At 44.5% G+C, this 24,597-nt stretch overlaps 1 protein-coding gene across 1 annotated transcript in view; it reads right to left on the bottom strand.

Annotated features, from left to right (window-relative positions):
- The window catches only part of ARMH3 (armadillo like helical domain containing 3), a 65,274-nt gene extending 40,705 nt beyond the window's left edge, over positions 1-24,569 (bottom strand). The window contains exons 1-2 of the mRNA XM_069754060.1: positions 24,434-24,569; positions 16,747-16,862 (exon numbers count right to left, since the gene is read on the bottom strand). Coding sequence (XP_069610161.1) covers positions 16,747-16,848 — 102 coding nt within the window. The 5' untranslated portion in view covers positions 16,849-16,862; positions 24,434-24,569. The remainder of the gene's footprint in view (positions 1-16,746; positions 16,863-24,433) is intronic.
- Positions 24,570-24,597: the final 28 nt, after the last annotated feature.

The following is a 24,597-nucleotide window of genomic DNA, read 5'->3' as shown; positions in this document are numbered from 1 at the left end:
ATACTACACCACACGGGACACATCCTCTATATACTGCACCACACGGGACACATCCTCTATATACTACACCACACGGGACACATCCTCTATATACTACACCACACAGGACACATCCTCTATACTACACCACACGGGACACATCCTCTATATACTACACCACACGGGACACATCCTCTATATACTACACCACACGGGACACGTCCTCTATATACTACACCACACGGGACACATCCTCTATATACTACACCACACAGGACACATCCTCTATATACTGCACCACACGGGACACATCCTCTATATACTACACCACACGGGACACATCCTCTATATACTACACCACACGGGACACATCCTCTATATACTACACCACACGGGACACATCCTCTATATACTACACCACACGGGGCACATCCTCTATATACTGCACCACACAGGACACATCCTCTATATACTACACCACACGGGACACATCCTCTATATACTACACGGGACACATCCTCTATATACTGCACCACACGGGACACATCCTCTATATACTACACGGGACACATCCTCTATATACTGCACCACACGGGACACATCCTCTATATACTACACGGGACACATCCTCTATATACTACACCACACGGGACACATCCTCTATATACTACACCACACGGGACACATCCTCTATATACTACACCACACGGGACACATCCTCTATATACTACACCACACGGGACACATCCTCTATATACTGCACCACACGGGACACATCCTCTATATACTACACCACACGGGACACATCCTCTATATACTACACGGGACACATCCTCTATATACTGCACCACACGGGACACATCCTCTATATACTACACGGGACACATCCTCTATATACTACACCACACGGGACACATCCTCTATATACTACACCACACTGGACACATCCTCTATATACTACACCACACGGGACACATCCTCTATATACTGCACCACACAGGACACATCCTCTATATACTGCACCACACGGGACACGTCCTCTATATACTACACCACACATCCTCTATATACTACACCACACAGGACACATCCTCTATATACTACACCACACGGGACACGTCCTCTATATACTACACCACACATCCTCTATATACTGCACCACACGGGACACATCCTCTATATACTACACCACACGGGACACATCCTCTATATACTACACCACACGGGACACATCCTCTATATACTGCACCACACGGGACACATCCTGTATATACTGCACCACACGGGACACATCCTCTATATACTGCACCACACGGGACACATCCTCTATATACTACACCACACGGGACACATCCTCTATATACTACACCACACGGGACACGTCCTCTATATACTACACCACACATCCTCTATATACTACACCACACGGGACACATACTCTATATACTACACCATACGGGACACATCCTCTATATACTACACCACACGGGACACATCCTCTATATACTACACCACACGGGACACATCCTCTATATACTACACCACACAGGACACATCCTCTATATACTGCACCACACGGGACACATCCTCTATATACAGCACCATACGGGACACATCCTCTATATACTGCACCACCTGGGACACATCCTCTATATACTACACCACGCGGGACACATCCTCTATATACTACACCGCACGGGACACATCCTCTATATACTGCACCACACGGGACACATCCTCTATATACTACGCCACACGGGACACGTCCTCTATATACTACACCACACGGGGCACATCCTCTATATACTGCACCACACGGGACACATCCTCTATATACTACACCACACGGGACACATCCTCTATATACTACACCACACGGGACACATCCTCTATATACTACACCACACGGGACACATCCTCTATATACTACACCACACGGGACACATCCTCTATATACTACACCACACGGGACACATCCTCTATATACTACACCACACGGGACACATCCTCTATATACTACACCACACGGGACACATCCTCTATATACTGCACCACACGGGACACATCCTCTATATACCACACGGGACACATCCTCTATATACTACACGGGACACATCCTCTATATACTACACGGGACACATCCTCTATATACTACGCCACACAGGACACATCCTCTATATACTACACCACACGGGACACATCCTCTATATACTACACGGGACACATCCTCTATATACTACACCACACGGGACACATCCTCTATATACTACACGGGACACATCCTCTATATACTACACCACACGGGACACATCCTCTATATACTACACCACACGGGGCACATCCTCTATATACTACACCACACGGGGCACATCCTCTATATACTACACCACACGGGACACATCCTCTATATACTACACCACACGGGACACATCCTCTATATACTACACGGGACACATCCTCTATATACTGCACCACACGGGACACATCCTCTATATACTACACGGGACACATCCTCTATATACTACACCACACGGGACACATCCTCTATATACTACACCACACGGGACACATCCTCTATATACTACACCACACGGGGCACATCCTCTATATACTGCACCACACAGGACACATCCTCTATATACTACACCACACGGGACACATCCTCTATATACTACACGGGACACATCCTCTATATACTGCACCACACGGGACACATCCTCTATATACTACACGGGACACATCCTCTATATACTACACCACACGGGACACATCCTCTATATACTACACCACACTGGACACATCCTCTATATACTACACCACACGGGACACATCCTCTATATACTACACCACACGGGACACATCCTCTATATACTACACTACACGGGACACATCCTCTATATACTACACCACACGGGACACATCCTCTATATACTGCACCACACTGGACACATCCTCTATATACTACACCACACGGAACACATCCTCTATATACTACACCACACGGGACACATCCTCTATATACTGCACCACACAGGACACATCCTCTATATACTACACCACACATCCTCTATATACTGCACCACACGGGACACATCCTCTATACACTACACCACACAGGACACATCCTCTATATACTACACCACACGGGACACATCCTCTATATACTGCACCACACGGGACACGTCCTCTATATACTACACCACACGGGACACATCCTGTATATACTGCACCACACGGGACACATCCTCTATATACTACACCACACGGGACACGTCCTCTATATACTGCACCACACGGAACACATCCTCTATATACTACACCACATGGGACACATCCTCTATATACTACACCACACATCCTCTATATACTACACCACACGGGACACATCCTCTATATACTACACCACACGGGACACATCCTCTATATACTACACCACACATCCTCTATATACTACACCACACTGGACACATCCTCTATATACTACACCACACGGGACACATCCTCTATATACTACACCACACAGGACACATCCTCTATATACTGCACCACACGGGACACATCCTCTATATACTACACTACACGGGACACATCCTCTATATACTACACCACACGGGACACATCCTCTATATACTACACCACACGGGACACATCCTCTATATACTGCACCACACGGGACACATCCTCTATATACTGCACCACACTGGACACATCCTCTATATACTACACCACACGGAACACATCCTCTATATACTACACCACACGGGACACATCCTCTATATACTACACCACGCATCCTCTATATACTACACCACACGGGACACATCCTCTATATACTACACCACACATCCTCTATATACTGCACCACACAGGACACATCCTCTATATACTACACCACACATCCTCTATATACTGCACCACACGGGACACATCCTCTATATACTACACCACACGGGACACATCCTCTATATACTGCACCACACGGGACACATCCTCTATATACTACACCACACGGGACACATCCTCTATATACTACACCACACGGGACACGTCCTCTATATACTACACCACACGGGGCACATCCTCTATATACTACACCACACGGGACACATCCTCTATATACTACACCACACGGGACACGTCCTCTATATACTGCACCACACGGGACACATTCTCTATATACTGCACCACACGGGACACATCCTGTATATACTACACCACACGGGACACATCCTCTATATACTACACCACACGGGACACATCCTCTATATACTACACCACACGGGACACATCCTCTATATACTACACCACACAGGACACATCCTCTATATACTACACCACACGGGACACATCCTCTATATACTGCACCACACGGGACACATCCTCTATATACTACACCACACCGGACACATCCTGTATATACTACACCACACAGGACACATCCTCTATATACTACACCACACGGGACACGTCCTCTATATACTACACCACACATCCTCTATATACTGCACCACACGGGACACATCCTCTATATACTACACCACACGGGACACATCCTCTATATACTGCACCACACGGGACACATCCTCTATATACTACACCACACAGGACACATCCTCTATATACTACACCACACAGGACACATCCTCTATATACTACACCACACGGGACACGTCCTCTATATACTACACCACACATCCTCTATATACTGCACCACACGGGACACATCCTCTATATACTACACCACACGGGACACATCCTCTATATACTACACCACACGGGACACATCCTCTATATACTGCACCACACGGGACACATCCTCTATATACTACACCACACGGGACACATCCTCTATATACTACACCACACGGGACACATCCTCTATATACTGCACCACACGGGACACATCCTCTATATACTGCACCACACAGGACACATCCTCTATATACTGCACCACACGGGACACATCCTCTATATACTACACCACACGGGACACATTCTCTATATACTGCACCACACGGGACACATCCTCTATATACTGCACCACACAGGACACATCCTCTATATACTGCACCACACGGGACACATCCTCTATATACTACACCACACGGGACACATCCTCTATATACTACACCACACGGGACACATTCTCTATATACTGCACCACACGGGACACATCCTGTATATACTACACCACACGGGACACATCCTCTATATACTACACCACACGGGACACATCCTCTATATACTGCACCACACGGGACACATCCTCTATATACTACACCACACGGGACACATCCTCTATATACTACACCACACGGGACACATTCTCTATATACTGCACCACACGGGACACATCCTGTATATACTACACCACACGGGACACATCCTCTATATACTACACCACACGGGACACATCCTCTATATACTACACCACACGGGACACATCCTCTATATACTACACCACACGGGACACATTCTCTATATACTGCACCACACGGGACACATCCTGTATATACTACACCACACGGGACACATCCTCTATATACTACACCACACGGGACACATCCTCTATATACTACACCACACGGGACACATCCTCTATATACTACACCACACTGGACACATCCTCTATATACTACACCACACGGGACACATCCTCTATATACTACACCACACGGGACACATTCTCTATATACTGCACCACACGGGACACATCCTGTATATACTACACCACACGGGACACATCCTCTATATACTACACCACACGGGACACATCCTCTATATACTGCACCACACGGGACACATCCTCTATATACTACACCACACGGGACACATCCTCTATATACTACACCACACGGGACACATTCTCTATATACTGCACCACACGGGACACATCCTGTATATACTACACCACACGGGACACATCCTCTATATACTACACCACACGGGACACATCCTCTATATACTGCACCACACGGGACACATCCTCTATATACTACACCACACGGGACACATTCTCTATATACTGCACCACACGGGACACATCCTGTATATACTACACCACACGGGACACATCCTCTATATACTACACCACACGGGACACATCCTCTATATACTACACCACACGGGACACATCCTCTATATACTGCACCACACAGGACACATCCTCTATATACTACACCACACAGGACACATCCTCTATATACTACACCACACGGGACACATCCTCTATATACTACACCACACGGGACACATCCTCTATATACTGCACCACACGGGACACATCCTCTATATACTACACCACGCATCCTCTATATACTACACCACACGGGACACATCCTCTATATACTACACCACACATCCTCTATATACTGCACCACACAGGACACATCCTCTATATACTACACCACACATCCTCTATATACTGCACCACACGGGACACATCCTCTATATACTACACCACACGGGACACATCCTCTATATACTACACCACACATCCTCTATATACTACACCACACGGGACACATCCTCTATATACTGCACCACACGGGACACATCCTCTATATACTACACCACACGGGACACATCCTCTATATACTGCACCACACGGGACACATCCTCTATATACTACACCACACGGGACACATCCTCTATATACTGCACCACACGGGACACATCCTCTATATACTACACCACACGGGACACATCCTCTATATACTACACCACACGGGACACGTCCTCTATATACTACACCACACGGGACACATCCTCTATATACTACACCACACGGGACACATCCTCTATATACTACACCACACGGGACACGTCCTCTATATACTGCACCACACATCCTCTATATACTGCACCACACGGGACACATCCTCTATATACTACACCACACAGGACACATCCTCTATATACTACACCACATGGGACACATCCTCTATATACTACACCACACGGGACACATCCTCTATATACTACACCACACATCCTCTATATACTGCACCACACGGGACACATCCTCTATATACTACACCACACAGGACACATCCTCTATATACTACACCACACAGGACACATCCTCTATATACTACACCACACGGGACACGTCCTCTATATACTACACCACACATCCTCTATATACTGCACCACACGGGACACATCCTCTATATACTACACCACACGGGACACATCCTCTATATACTACACCACACGGGACACATCCTCTATATACTGCACCACACGGGACACATCCTCTATATACTACACCACACGGGACACATCCTCTATATATTACACCACACGGGACACATCCTCTATATACTGCACCACACGGGACACATCCTCTATATACTACACCATACGGGACACATCCTCTATATACTGCACCACACGGGACACATCCTCTATATACTACACCACACGGGACACATTCTCTATATACTACACCACACGGGACACATCCTCTATATACTGCACCACACAGGACACATCCTCTATATACTGCACCACACGGGACACATCCTCTATATACTACACCACACGGGACACATCCTCTATATACTGCACCACACGGGACACATCCTGTATATACTACACCACACGGGACACATCCTCTATATACTACACCACACGGGACACATCCTCTATATACTGCACCACACGGGACACATCCTGTATATACTACACCACACGGGACACATCCTCTATATACTACACCACACGGGACACATCCTCTATATACTACACCACACGGGACACATTCTCTATATACTGCACCACACGGGACACATCCTGTATATACTACACCACACGGGACACATCCTCTATATACTACACCACACGGGACACATCCTCTATATACTACACCACACGGGACACATCCTCTATATACTACACCACACTGGACACATCCTCTATATACTACACCACACGGGACACATCCTCTATATACTGCACCGCACGGGACACATCCTCTATATACTACACCACACGGGACACATCCTCTATATACTACACCACACGGGACACATCCTCTATATACTACACCACACATCCTCTATATACTACACCACATGGGACACATCCTCTATATACTGCACCACACGGGACACATCCTCTATATACTACACCACACGGGACACATCCTCTATATACTACACCACACGGGACACATTCTCTATATACTGCACCACACGGGACACATCCTGTATATACTACACCACACGGGACACATCCTCTATATACTACACCACACGGGACACATCCTCTATATACTGCACCACACGGGACACATCCTCTATATACTACACCACACGGGACACATCCTCTATATACTCCACCACACGGGACACATTCTCTATATACTGCACCACACGGGACACATCCTGTATATACTACACCACACGGGACACATCCTCTATATACTACACCACACGGGACACATCCTCTATATACTACACCACACGGGACACATCCTCTATATACTGCACCACACAGGACACATCCTCTATATACTGCACCACACGGGACACATCCTCTATATACTACACCACACGGGACACATCCTCTATATACTGCACCACACGGGACACATCCTCTATATACTACACCACACGGGGCACATCCTCTATATACTGCACCACACGGGACACATCCTCTATATACTACACCACACGGGACACATCCTCTATATACTACACCACACGGGACACATCCTCTATATACTGCACCACACAGGACACATCCTCTATATACTACACCACACGGGACACATCCTCTATATACTACACCACACGGGACACATCCTCTATATACTACACCACACATCCTCTATATACTACACCACACTGGACACATCCTCTATATACTACACCACACGGGACACATCCTCTATATACTGCACCGCACGGGACACATCCTCTATATACTACACCACACGGGACACATCCTCTATATACTACACCACACGGGACACATCCTCTATATACTACACCACACATCCTCTATATACTACACCACATGGGACACATCCTCTATATACTGCACCACACGGGACACATCCTCTATATACTACACCACACGGGACACATCCTCTATATACTACACCACACGGGACACATTCTCTATATACTGCACCACACGGGACACATCCTGTATATACTACACCACACGGGACACATCCTCTATATACTACACCACACGGGACACATCCTCTATATACTGCACCACACGGGACACATCCTCTATATACTACACCACACGGGACACATCCTCTATATACTCCACCACACGGGACACATTCTCTATATACTGCACCACACGGGACACATCCTGTATATACTACACCACACGGGACACATCCTCTATATACTACACCACACGGGACACATCCTCTATATACTACACCACACGGGACACATCCTCTATATACTGCACCACACGGGACACATCCTCTATATACTACACCACACGGGACACATCCTCTATATACTGCACCACACGGGACACATCCTCTATATACTGCACCACACGGGGCACATCCTCTATATACTGCACCACACGGGACACATCCTCTATATACTACACCACACGGGACACATCCTCTATATACTACACCACACGGGACACATCCTCTATATACACCACACGGGACACATCCTCTATATACTGCACCACACGGGACACATCCTCTATATACTACACCACACGGGACACATTCTCTATATACTGCACCACACGGGACACATCCTGTATATACTACACCACACGGGACACATCCTCTATATACTACACCACACGGGACACATCCTCTATATACTACACCACACGGGACACATCCTCTATATACTACACCACACGGGACACATTCTCTATATACTACACCACACGGGACACATCCTCTATATACTGCACCACACGGGACACATCCTCTATATACTACACCACACGGGACACATTCTCTATATACTACACCACACGGGACACATCCTCTATATACTACACCACACGGGACACATCCTCTATATACTGCACCACACGGGACACATCCTCTATATACTACACCACACGGGACACATCCTCTATATACTACACCACACGGGACACATCCTCTATATACTGCACCACACGGGACACATCCTCTATATACTACACCACACGGGACACATCCTCTATATACTACACCACACGGGACACATCCTCTATATACTGCACCACACGGGACACATCCTCTATATACTGCACCACACGGGACACATTCTCTATATACTACACCACACGGGACACATTCTCTATATACTACACCAGACGGGACACATCCTCTATATACTGCACCACACGGGACACATCCTCTATATACTACACCAAACGGGACACGTCCTCTATATACTACACCACACGGGACACATTCTCTATATACTACACCACACTGGACACATCCTCTATATACTACACCAAACGGGACACGTCCTCTATATACTACACCACACGGGACACATCCTCTATATACTACACCACACGGGACACATCCTCTATATACTGCACCACACGGGACACATCCTCTATATACTGCACCACACATCCTCTATATACTACACCACACTGGACACATCCTCTATATACTGCACCACACGGGACACATCCTCTATATACTGCACCACACATCCTCTATATACTACACCACACTGGACACATCCTCTATATACTACACCACACGGGACACATCCTCTATATACTGCACCACACAGGACACATTCTCTATATACTACACCACACCGGACACATCCTCTGTATACTACACCACACGGGACACATCCTCTATATACTACACCACACTGGACACATCCTCTATATACTACACCACACGGGACACATCCTCTATATACTACACCACACTGGACACATCCTCTATATACTAAACCACACGGGACACATCCTCTATATACTACACCACACGGGACACATCCTGTATATACTACACGGGACACATCCTCTATATACTACACCACACGGGACACATCCTGTATATACTACACGGGACACATCCTCTATATACTACACCACACGGGACACATCCTCTATATACTGCACCACACGGGACACGTCCTCTATATACTGCACCACACAGGATATGACAGATCCCAGCATGTTAGGGGTTGTAGATTCACAACAGCAGGAGGTGTGAGACAGCTTATAATGTAATGCTATGGTGGGCTTCTAAAAAAAAATAAATAAATAAATCTGTAAAGCCACCAGTTTATGTGCAGCACTGGTTTTTACAGCACATTGAGAGTTGTAGTTCCTCGACATCTGAAGATCACCAATTCCTATGTAGAATGAATTCCTCTAATTTGTCCCATAAGTGGACTGATCTAATAACATATAATAACAGCTCTGGCCGTTCTCAGGATCACATGCAGGACAGCAACTCTCATTATTGTAGCAGCACAGAACAATGCCACTTTTGAAGTCTGAATCGGTCTGCTCATCATGTGAACGACGCGCCATCAAACCTATCATTTATGTTAATAATGAACAAATACCATGGTAACAAGAGGATCTAAAAGTTCTAGTTACCATGGATACCTTTGACAATTGCAATTTGTATATTTTGCATATGCACATGAAGCGAGTCAGAATACGCACCAGTAGAAATTAGTCTGAGCAGCGGCACAAAAGTCCGGCTGACATTGTTCACCCGTCCACAGAAAATCGCAGGTAATGATTAACCCCTTAGAGACGCGGACACTTTTCGCTTTTGCATTTGTACTTTCTTTACTCCCTAACCAACTACCATAACTTTACATTATAGCCATACGACTTATTTTTCGTTTGTTTGTTTTTTTATGTGGGCTGAGTTGTAGTTTTGTATCGCACTATTCATTTTATTGAAAACTGAGCAAAAAAAAAAAAAAATTCCAAATGATGTGAAATTGAGAAGGAACAGCATTTTCATTGTCGTCTTTTCTTTTCCATTACTTATTTTGTGGCAAAAAAAAAAAGTCCAATAACTTTCTTTTACAGCAATATATATTTAGATATCATAATTTATACATTTGAGCAATAAGGCTATAATACATTTATACATAGAGCCTTATAGGCACTAACTGTACCCACTTTAGGGTCTATCTAAATAGAAACATTGTTTAATGGATATTTGCTCTGCTATTGATTCTTAGTCCTAACCAAATATTTGGAGTAATCGTCCCTGTGTTACCAGCTCCATTTTTTTGTGTATTCACCCACTGAATGCAATTTATGTTCTTAGTAATTGTTTAATAAAAATGTTATTTTTAAACCATTTTTAGCAGATGCTTCCGTCTGTTTATAGGTTTAGTTTTATTGGGACTAGTTGGGCATCCATACAGCTTTCTAATTTTTTCTAATTATTTTTTTATAGGAAGTGATTTTACCAGAAATCTGCAATACTGACATTATGATTTTTTTTTCTGTTTCCACTTTCACTGTGTGCAATAAATAAATATTTTAAGAATTTATTAGTTCGAAATATTGATATCCAATGTGTTATTTTTATTTCATTTTTTGCTATTAGTGCTTGAGTAAAAATTAGATTCATTTAAAGGGTTATTCTCACGGTGATAAATTCCCCAACTTCCCAGCCCTCCACCTCCAAAACCAACTTCTCCACCATTACAGAAGATCGACTCTCCACTCTACTCTCAAGATCGCATCTCACAACCTGTGCACTTGACCCACTCCCATCCCACTTCATCTTAAACCTCACCACAGTCTTCATCTCAACCCTAACCCACCTCTTCAACCTATCACTAACAACTGGTGTTTTCCCCTCAAGCTTTAAACATGCCTCCATCACACTATCCTCGAAAAGCCCTCTCTTGACCCATCCTCTGTATCTAGCTATCGCCCTATATCACTTCTCCCCTTTGCCTCCAAACTACTGGAACAACACGTTTACCTTGAACTGTCCTCCCATCTCTCTTCTTGCTCCCTCTTTGACCGCCTACAATCTGGCTTCCGGTCACACCACTCCACCGAAACTGCTCTAACTAAGGTCACCAATGACCTCTTAACCGCCAAGAGCAAGCGACACTACTCTGTCCTCCTCCTCCTGGACCTGTCGGCTGCCTTTGACACAGTGGACCATTCCCTATTATTACAAACCCTCTCATCCCTTGGCATCACAGACTTGGCGCTATCCTGGATCTCATCATACCGAACAGACCGGACATTCAGCGTCTCCCACTCACACACCACCTCCTCACCTCGCCCCCTATCTGTTGGAGTCCCGCAAGGTTCAGTCCTTGGGCCCCTGCTCTTCTCCATTTACACCTTTGGCCTGGGACAGCTCATAGAATCTCATGGCTTTCAGTATCATCTCTATGCTGATGACACACAGATCTACATCTCTGGACCAGATATCGCCTCCCTTCTAACCAGAATCCCTCAATGTCTGTCTGCTATTTCATCCTTCTTCTCCACTAGATTTCTGAAACTTAACATGGACAAAACAGAATTCATCATCTTCCCCCATCTCACGCGACCCCCCCAACGAACCTATCCATTACAGTAAATGGCTGCCCACTCTCCCCAGTCCCACAAGCTCGCTGCCTCGGGGTAATCCTTGACGCTGATCTCTCCTTCAAACCACATATCCAAGCCCTTCCCACTTCCTGCCGCCTTCAACTCAAAAATATTTCACGAATCCGTACATTCCTAAACCAAGAATCTGCAAAAACCCTAGTCCATGCCCTCATCATCTCTCGCCTTGACTACTGTAACCTCCTGCTCTGTGGCCTCCCCTCGAACACTCTCGCACCCCTCCAATCTATTCTAAACTCTGCTGCCCGACTAATCCACCTGTCCCCCCGCTATTCCCCGGTCTCTTCCCTCTGTCAGTCCCATCACTGGCTCCCCATTACCCAGAGACTCCAGTACAAAACCCTAACCATGACGTACAAAGCCATCCACAACCTGTCTCCTCCATACATCTGTGACCTCGTCTCCCGGTACTTACCTACCCGCAACCTCCGATCCTCACAAGATCTCCTTCTCTACTCCCCTCTTATCTCCTCTTCCCACAATCGTATACAAGATTTCTCCCACGTATCACCCCAACTCTGGAACTCTCTACCACAACATATCAGACTCTCACCTACCATCGAAACCTTCAAAAAGAACCTGAAGACCCACCTCTTCTGACAAGCCTACAACCTGCAGTTACCACCGATCGACCAAACCGCTGCATGTCCAGCTCTATCCTCGCCTACTGTATCCTCACCAATCCCTTGTGGATTGTGAGCCCTCGCGGGCAGGGTCCTCTCTCCTCCTGTATTCTCACCCATCCCTTGTAGATTGTCAGCCCTCGCGGGCAGGGTCCTCTCTCCATCTGTATCCTCACCCATCCCTTGTAGATTGTCAGCCCTCGCGGGCAGGGTCCTCTCTCCATCTGTATCCTCACCCATCCCTTGTAGATTGTCAGCCCTCGCGGGCAGGGTCCTCTCTCCTCCTGTATCCTCACCCATCCCTTGTAGATTGTGAGCCCTCGCGGGCAGGGTCCTCTCTCCTCCTGTATCCTCACCCATCCCTTGTAGATTGTCAGCCCTCGCGGGCAGGGTCCTCTCTCCTCCTGTATCCTCACCCATCCCTTGTAGATTGTGAGCCCTTGTGGGCAGGGTCCTCTCTCCTCCTGTATCCTCACCCATCCCTTGTAGATTGTGAGCCCTCGTGGGCAGGGTCCTCTCTCCTCCTGTATCCTCACCCATCCCTTGTAGATTGTGAGCCCTCGCGGGCAGGGTCCTCTCTCCTCCTGTATCCTCACCCATCCCTTGTAGATTGTGAGCCCTTGTGGGCAGGGTCCTCTCTCCTCCTGTATCCTCACCCATCCCTTGTAGATTGTGAGCCCTCGCGGGCAGGGTCCTCTCTCCTCCTGTATTCTCACCCATCCCTTGTAGATTGTGAGCCCTCGTGGGCAGGGTCCTCTCTCCTCCTGTATTCTCACCCATCCCTTGTAGATTGTGAGCCCTCGTGGGCAGGGTCCTCTCTCCTCCTGTACCAATTGTGACTTGTATTGTTTAAGATTATTGTACCTGTTTTTATTATATATACCCCTCCTCACATGTAAAGCGCCATGGAATAAGTGGCGCTATAACAATAAATAATAATAATAAAAATGGTTGTTAAAAAAAAAAAAAATCATCTTTGCCCGCCCTCGTCTTATTTGATTGACAGTTCTAGCTTTATAGAGGCTGAGAAGGGCAGAGATACAAAATAAGCTGGTGGCAAGGTGCACTGAACTGCTTGGCCACACCAAGGGTGCACATAGCACGTGTGCTTGGTTTGCACAGTCATTGTTTGCTTTTGAAGTAGATATCTATGACAGAGCCCCTTCCTCTGTGAAACAACTTTAACCCCTTTCTGTTTTGTACAGCTGACTTGTGCCTGCAATAGCGGTGGGTGGATCGCGATTATTAACTAGTTAAATGCCGCTGTCATAACATTTGCTTCCGGCCATCTGGCCGGAAATGCGCGCACCTCTGACCCCCGTCACGCGATCAGCGATGTGTTGGCATAACAACCAGAGGTCTCTTTGAGACCTCTATGGTTGTTGATGCCAGATTGCTGTGAGCGCCACCCTGTGGTCGGCGCTCATAACAATGCAGTAAATCTGCTACATAGGCGCGATCTGAGCATCACCTCTATGTAGCAGAGCTGATCAGGCTATGCCAGCTTCTAGCCTCCCATGGAGACTATTGAAGCATGGCAAAAGTAAAAAAAAAACAAAAAAAAAAACACGTTTTAAAAAATATGAAAAAAATTTAAAATATAAAAGTTCAAATCACCCCCCTTTCGCCCCATTCAAAATAAAACAATAAAAAAAATAAATAAAACCTACACATATTTAGTATTGTCGCGTTCAGAATCACCCGATCAATAAAAAAAAAAAAAAATGAACCCAATCGCTAAACGGCGTAGGAAGAAAAAAATTACAAATGCCAGAATTACGGTTTTTTTGGTCGCCGCGACAGTGCATTAAAATGCAATAACGGGCGATCAAAAGAACATATCTGCACCAAAATGGTATCATTAAAAATGTCAGCTCGGCACGCAAAAAATAAGCCCTCACCCAACCCCTGATCACGAAAAATGGAGACTCTGCAGGTCTTGGAATATCGGGCAATTTTTTATTTTATTTTTTTTTATTTTTTTTTTAGCAAAGTTTGGAATTTTTTTTCACCAAAGAACCTAGACATGTTTGGTGTCTATGAACTCGTTTTAGTATTTAGTGAAGCCAGCAAAAAAGTCAAACAAAAAACAAGTGTGGGATTGCACTTTTTTTTGCAATTTCACCGCACTTGGAATTTTTTTTCCCCATTTTCTAGTACACGACATGGCAAAACCAATGGTGTCGTTCAAAAGTACAACTCGTCCCGCAAAAAATAAGCCCTCACATGGCCATATTGACGGAAAAATAACAAAAGTTATGGCTCTGGGAAGGAGGGGAGCGAAAAACAAAAATGCAGAAAGGAAAAAAGTTCTGAGGGTTAAAGGGTTACATGACCAGGAACAGGGATACCTCTGATTCCGGTCATTACAGCAGGATGCCGGTACAGGTTACCGCCGGCACCACCTGTTAACGGCGCCGACATAGGGTCCGGTAAGAGCATCACAATTGGGCCATAAAGGGACGTCTTTTTGCAGGAAAAGGTTTAAAGGGTTCACTTCACAATAAATATTAATAATAATAATAATAATAATAATAATAATAATAATAAAGCAGCTTACCGTAAAGATCTCATCGTACATCAGCACCACCTTCTCTTTCAAAGGCTTCTTGTTGGCCGAGGATTTTCGGAGGAGCCCGACTTTCTTCTCTACTTGCGCCATGGTTTACGCATAATCTGGAGAAATAAAGGAAAACGCTGGAATTAAGCAAGAGAATTATCGATGTGACGTCATCGCTGCAGACAAGCAAACGAAGACCAAATGGAGCAACGACGGATTTATCCCATAAGAAAAAGGAATTTTACTTTTATCACGTATCGCCCGTCATCACTTGCTGTTATGAGCGGGGCAGCCTGCTTATCTAGGCTCAGGCAGGGATGTCACTCAGGTTATTACATTCAGGTTCACGGCAGGCTGTAAAGTGAGCTGTTATTGTAGAGACTGCGCTGACATCTAGTGGCGATTATGAAAATTGCACTTTTTTTCATATAATGCAGATTAACCCTTCAAGCAGACGTCAGGATTCCGACAGCACCAGCTTTGTAACCTTCCATGTAGTGCTTTATGGTTCTGTGACAAGGTATCACACCTGACAGGCTTAGATACATTAACCTCAGCTAAGTGTATCACACATAATAGATGTAGCTGCACCACAGAGTGTATCACACAACTAGCTCAGATACACTGCTTAACAAACGTCATCAAACCTCACAGACTTAGATACAGAAGTTCAGCTGATAGAATCACAAAGCATAGATGTAGATGCAGTATCTCAGCAGATAGTACCACAAGTGACAGGCTTAGACACACCGGCCCAGCAAACGGTATCAGATGGAGGGTTATATGAAGTGGTTGAGCAGACGGTATCACACGTGATGTGCTTAGATACACTGGATCAGGAGCCAATATATTAGATACACTGCTGATCAGATAGTATCACACACAGGCGAAGGCTTCTATCGGAGGTATAGGATTAGATACACTGATAAACCAGAATTATAAATGATAGAATTACATACACAGATCAGTAGAAATCATCATGTACAGGCTTAGATACACCATCTCAACCGATAGCATCATGCAAGATAGGATTAGATACACTGCTAATGATCGGATTAGATACACCATCTGAGTAGACAGTATCACACACTGAGGCTTAGATATATAAGCCCCCATGCTTGCACGCAGCCATTATTCTGTGCCCCCCCATTGGCCACGTGCGGTCAGGACACTCACAGAACAGAGGATTACTTGTCCGCAGATCAGATCACCCCCCCCCCAGATAACGACATCCCATAATCTGATTACACAAATGTAATCAAGGAGAGATCAGCGGTTACTGATCAGCAGTCCTGGGGGGGCTCTGCATGAGATATGCTACTGAAAAACACTGGAGTCCACCAAGCGGCTGATAACAGCGAGCAGTAGATGTATTCACCAGCATTGCAAATAAACACAGATTCTACTGAACTCCTTTGGCTGCGTTCACACAGGACGTGAATCACACAAATATTTCATTTGCATCAGATCTGCAGTCACAAGAGGATTTTTGCAAATATTCAAAAATATATATTAAAAAAAACTAAATGATTTTCACTTGTCCCCCGATCTATAGACTCCGTACATCTTACATATCGCAGCGGCGGATTCTACGGCGTTCATCATCATTACCCGGCACAGTCAGACCCCCACTAATCTGACACCGAGGACCTAGCCCAAGAATGAGCCAGGCTAGGTTCACATCGCGTTAAGGCATTGCGTTAAACGGATGCGCTAACGATGAGCCCCAAATTCTCCTTATTCTTGCGACCTTGCTAACGCATGGTAGCATTGCGTCGCAATAGAGTTCAATGCACAGCGAAAGCTTCCGTTCCCGGTGCGTTCGCCGTAACGTACCCCAAAACGCGGTAGTCCACGTATGAAGGTGTGTCACAAAGTAACGGACCGACGCTAGGATGTGTTACGCTAATTGAAGTCTATGGGCGCGTTAACAGATCCGTTAAACGGAATGCCCTAACGCGATGTGAACCTAGCCTCAGTAATATTAACATCGCGGAATGTCTCTTTAAGTGGTTAAAGGGAATGTGACATCAGAATATAATCTATTGTTTAACCCCTTCCTGACACCATGTACCAATACCAGAAAAGAGTTGCACTGGTACATCCAGGTGACTGTGAGAGATAATAGATAGATAAGATAGATAGATAGATAGATAGATAGATAGATAGATAGATAGATAGAAAATATAGATAGATAATAGATAAATAGATAGATAATAGATAGATAGATAATAGATAGATTAGATAGATAATAGATAGAAAAAAGATAGATAGATAATAGATAATAGATAGATAAATAGATAAGATAGATAATAGATTGATAATAGATTGATAGATAAATAGATAAGATAGATAATAGATAGATTGATAGATAATAGATCGATAATAGATAGATAGATAGATAGAAAATATAGATAGATAATAGATAAATAGATAGATAATAAATAGATAGATAATAGATAGATTGATAGATAAATAGATTAGATAGATAATAGATTGAAAAAAGATAGATAGATAATAGATAATAGATAGATAAATAGATAAGATAGATAATAGATTGATAATAGATTGATAGATAAATAGATTAAATAGATAATAGATTGATAATAGATTGATAGATAAATAGATAAGATAGATAGATAATAGATAGATTGATAGATAATAGATCGATGATAGATTGATAATAGATAGATAGATAGATAGATAGATAGATAGAAAATATAGATAGATAATAGATAAATAGATAGATAATAGATAGATAGATAATAGATAGATTGATAGATAAATAGATTAGATAGATAATAGATAGAAAAAAGATAGATAGATAATAGATAATAGATAGATAAATAGATAAGATAGATAATAGATTGATAATAGATTGATAGATAAATAGATTAAATAGATAATAGATTGATAATAGATTGATAGATAAATAGATAAGATAGATAGATAATAGATAGATTGATAGATAATAGATCGATGATAGATTGATAATAGATAGATAGATAAAAATTGTAACAGCATCAAAGTATGACCTCAGACGATATGCAGAGTTTTCCCAACCAATAATCCAATGGTTTCCAACAATAGAATAAAAAAGGAAAACAGCACAAAAAAAATCACATTTTTTGCTACAAAAAAAATGCTCTTTTAGCCCCCAATTTTTTAATTTTCACACGTGTAACAGGAGAAACTAGAGTACAGAGATATCCCATATGTGGAGGAAAACTACTGTTTGGGTGCACGGCAGGGCTCGGAAGGTAAGGAATGTAATTTTGGAATAAATTGCGGACGCCACGTCACATTAGAAGAGCCCACAAGGTGCCAAGACAGCAGACACCTCCACAAATGACCCCATTTTGGAAACTACACCTCTCAAGGAATTCATCTAGGAGAGTGGTGTGTATTTTTAACTCTCAGGTGATTCACAGACTTTTAGAACGTTGGGCTGAGTAAATGCAATATTACTATTTTTTCCACTAAAAATGTTTCTTTGGCTCCAAGTTGGAAATTTTCAAAAGGGATGAAAGGAGAAAATGGACGAAACTATTTCTTACACAGTTTCTCTTGAGTACATCAATTCCCCACAAGTGTTTGAAAACTATTTTTGAGGCACAGAGGAAATCTGAGAAGGGAAAACGCGTCATGTTGGACTGCAGGTGTGTCATAGATTATTATACCATTGGGTGGAGAAGAAAAAATAATTCACATTTTTACCTAAAAAAAAAAAATTGTTTAGCCGCAGATTTCACATTTTTACAAGGGGAAAAGGGGTAACAATAGCACCAAAATGTTGTCCCACAATTTCTGCTGAAGGTGAAAATTCCCCGTATGTGGCTGTACAGTATTGCTTTCCCATACGGAGAGACTTGGGAACAACGGAGCGCTACTTGCTTCTTGGAGAGCAGATATTCCTAGAATAGTTTGCGGACTCCATATACAGAGCCCCTAAGAGCTAGAAGGGCAGAATCCCCCCTCAAGTGAACCCACTATGAAAATGAAATCACTCTGGGACAGTTTTGACTCCATGGATGTTTTCCAGAAAGAAGCAGCAGTGAATGTTACGAAGTAAAAATTGCAAACTGACGTTGTAGTGACCAGTACGTGGTAGTGACCAGTACGTTGTAGTGACCAGTACGTTGTAGTGGCCAGTACGTTGTAGTGGCCAGTACGTTGTAGTGGCCAGTACGTTGTAGTGGCCAGTACGTTGTAGTGACCAGTACGTTGTAGTGGCCAGTACGTTGTAGTGGCCAGTACGTTGTAGTGGCCAGTACGTTGTAGTGGCCAGTACGTTGTAGTGACCAGTACGTTGTAGTGGCCAGTACGTTGTAGTGGCCAGTACGTTGTAGTGGCCAGTACGTTGTAGTGACCAGTACGTTGTAGTGACCAGTACGTTGTAGTGGCCAGTACGTTGTAGTGGCCAGTACGTTGTAGTGGTCAGTACGTTGTAGTGGCCAGTACGTTGTAGTTGCCAGTACGTTGTAGTGACCAGTACGTTGTGCCCAGCTCATGCACCCGTAAGTTAGGCGGGCTCTCAAAGCTACAAGAAAGCCAAACATGTGGACCCTATATGTGGTTTAGGCATAGTGGGGCAACATGATTTCAGTGCAGAGTTTGCTGGGGTTTTTTTTTTTTTTGGGGGGGGGTTGTGGGGGCGAGAAGCTGTAGCGCTTTTCCGGAGCCTTTGTACTAACAGTAACATGGAATCCCCCTGTATTTCCATTCACAGATGACAGGGAACTTGCTTTTTTTTTGTGGATTGAGTTGAAGCGTCTATTGGGAACATTTCACATAACGCTTGTGATCCCATTTATCCTGTGCTCTATGCTGAGCTGAGCACTTACTTTAGGGTTTCCATCTAAATCTCTGAGTGACGTGATTCAAATGAAACCTCCGAGGGATCCATTCACTATAATGAGGCAGCAGAGTTACTCTGGACTCCGTCTGGACTCTGTTCAGTGTTGTCCTTCTTTTCAGAAGTGCACAAAACTGTGGCAGACCGCGCCTTTATGCACACCTTACAAGACGGACACCGCCGGATCACAGGTCAGATGGCGTCCACAGTGCCTCCATCTGCCTCATTATAGGGAATCTTCCGCTGGGGGTTCTGTCTGACTCACGTATTTCCGGATTTACACGGAAACCCCAGTGCACGCGCTCAGTGCAGAGTGCAGGATAAAGGTGCGCCGAGCCTTACCGTGATCCTTGGGAGGCAAAAAGAACAAATCAACAGCAGGTGAAGTATTGGTTTTATTTTTACGTCGTTCTTCATGTGGTCTACGTGATTAGGTCACTTTATTCTTCGGGTCGGTGCAATTACCAGATTTATATTGGGTTTTTATGTTTGGCTCCTGTCACTCACTGAAAGATGCTTTTTATACAAAAAAATAATGATTTTTGCACCACCATATTTTGAGAGCTCTAATTTTTCCGGATTTCTACAGACAGTCCTGTGAGGTCTTGTTTTTTTGAGGGATGAGTTTACTTTTTTTTTGGTACCATTTTTGGGCAAATGACATCTCTTTTTATTCCGATTTTTGGGAGGCAGAATGAACAAAAACCAGCAATTCAGAAAATTGTTCTTTTGTTTTGTTACGTTCACCATGTGGTAAAATTGATAAAGCAGCTTTATTCTTCGGGTCAGTACGATTACAGCGATACCAAAGTTATATCTTTTTTATGTTTTGCTGCTTTTACACAATAAAAACCTCTTAGAAAAAAAGAATTGTTTTTCCATTCTTCAAGAACGAGCTGATTTAGAGCCTGGATGATGGATGGAGAGTGATGACAACTTGTCTCTTCAGAACCCCCCATAGGTGTTCGGTTGGGGTCAGATCAGGAGACACTTGGCCACTGAGTCACTTTCACCCTGCTCTTCTTCAGAAATAGAGCAGATGGTTGTTTATCATTGTCATGTTGGGAAAGTGCACGTCTACCAAGGGCACGGAGTGATGGCGGCATCTTCTCTCTCATTATACAGCAGCACATCTGTGAGTTCATGATCAATGACATGTAGCCCCCGACACCAGCAGCTCATGCAGCCCCACATAAGGATGCGGTCACCACCATGTTTCACTGTAGGCATCAGGCATTTTTTTTTTGCACTCCTCACCTTTGTGACACCATACAATTGTGAACACATCAGGTCCAATAACTCTGGTCTCATTACTCCAGAGTCCCAGAGCTATTCATGCTTTCAGCATGGGTCCTGGCACATTGTAGGCGGCTTTTTTGTACATGGGCTTTAGGAGAGGCTTCCTTCATGCATCACGTTTCTCTGCAGTGTAAGCTTTATTGTGTCACAGGAAACAATCACCTGCAGTGAATGTGCATGTCCATTTTCTTCAACCCTTCTCATAAGAACATGCTCCTATTTAGGTGGTAACTTCTGTGGTCGCCTCGTCTCTATACGATGGTTGCAGTTCCATCTTTGCTACATTTCTGGATCACTTTTACTCCAGTATCGGACTGATAGTAAAGCTTTGCTGATCTTGTAACCTTCTCCTTTCTTGGTCTGGAGATATTTCTCTTCTGTGTGGTGCCATTGCTGTCTTATGACATTTCTCTTCTGTGTGGTGCTATTGCTCTTATAACATTTCTCATGTGTGGTGCCATTGCCGTTTTATGACATTTCTTTTCTGTGTGGTGCCATTCCTCTTATGACATTTCTCTTGTGTGGTACCATTGCCGTTTCATGACATTTCTCTTCTGTGTGGTGCCATTGCTGTTCTATGACATTTCTCTTCTGTGTGGTGCCATTGCTGTTTTGTGACATTTCTCTTCTGTGTCGTGCCATTGCTGTCTTGCGACACTTCTCTTCCATGTGGTGCCATTGCTGTTTTGTAACATTTCTCTTCTGTGTGGAACTATCGCTGTCTTGTGACATTTTTCTTCTGTGTGGTGCCATTGCTGTTTTGTGACATTTCTCTTCTGTGTGGTACTATCGCTGTCTTGTGACATTTTTCTTCTGTGTGGTGCCATTGCTGTTTTGTGACATTTCTCTTCTGTGTGGTGCCATTGCTGTCTTGCGACACTTCCCTTCAATGTGGTGCCATTGCTGTTTTGTGACATTTCTCTTCTGTGTGGTACTATCGCTGTCTTGTGACATTTTTCTTCTGTGTGGTGCCATTGCTGTTTTGTGGCATTTCTCTTACATATGGCACCATTGCTGACAGCGTGGAAAGAGAAGGGGTTTTATTTGATATGTAGGCCCTTTTACAGTCCTCCGTCTGCCGCACACCTGTGTAATGAATGATCAGACCTACCTGTGGATGAACTCTTGTTAATTTGCTAAACTTTAACTTTGCTCCCCACTTTCATTGGGGTGTATTCATTTTTGCAACACAGTCTTGCATTAACTTGATAGGAAAATTTACTTTTCCGGGTTGTAAAATAACAAAGCTTGCTCACAATCACCGGCTCACACTCGCAGAACAATATCCCACAGAAAATGCTGATTCTGAAGGGAAGCTAATCTGTTGGGGGTGTACTCATTTACAGATCACACCAGAGACTATATGTGGTAATAGGAATTGCTGGGACTTGTGGTTCTCCCTGACAGGAAGCCACACGCTGCCCAGCATGGTTCCCGGCCTACACCTCCCAGCACGGGCTCCGACCTCTGCCCCTTCCCCCGGCTCCTCCATAGAGCTCAGCCTCCACAGCCGGCTCCCCGCACACTACTCACCAGCGCAATATATCCCCCGACTGGCGGCACAAGCACCGCAGCTCCGGCCGGGCATCAGCCAGGATACAGGACTGGAACCCGGCAAGTGCAGGAAGAGGGGTGATCCCAGTCATGCTGAGGATGTTTCCTTCTCCCATCAACACACTGTCTCCCCTGTTTACAAG

The sequence above is a fragment of the Ranitomeya imitator genome, chromosome 2, assembly GCF_032444005.1.
Source record: "Ranitomeya imitator isolate aRanImi1 chromosome 2, aRanImi1.pri, whole genome shotgun sequence".
In the NCBI taxonomy this organism is placed as follows: Eukaryota; Metazoa; Chordata; class Amphibia; order Anura; family Dendrobatidae; genus Ranitomeya; species Ranitomeya imitator.
This window is presented reverse-complemented; position numbering and strand designations above follow the sequence as displayed.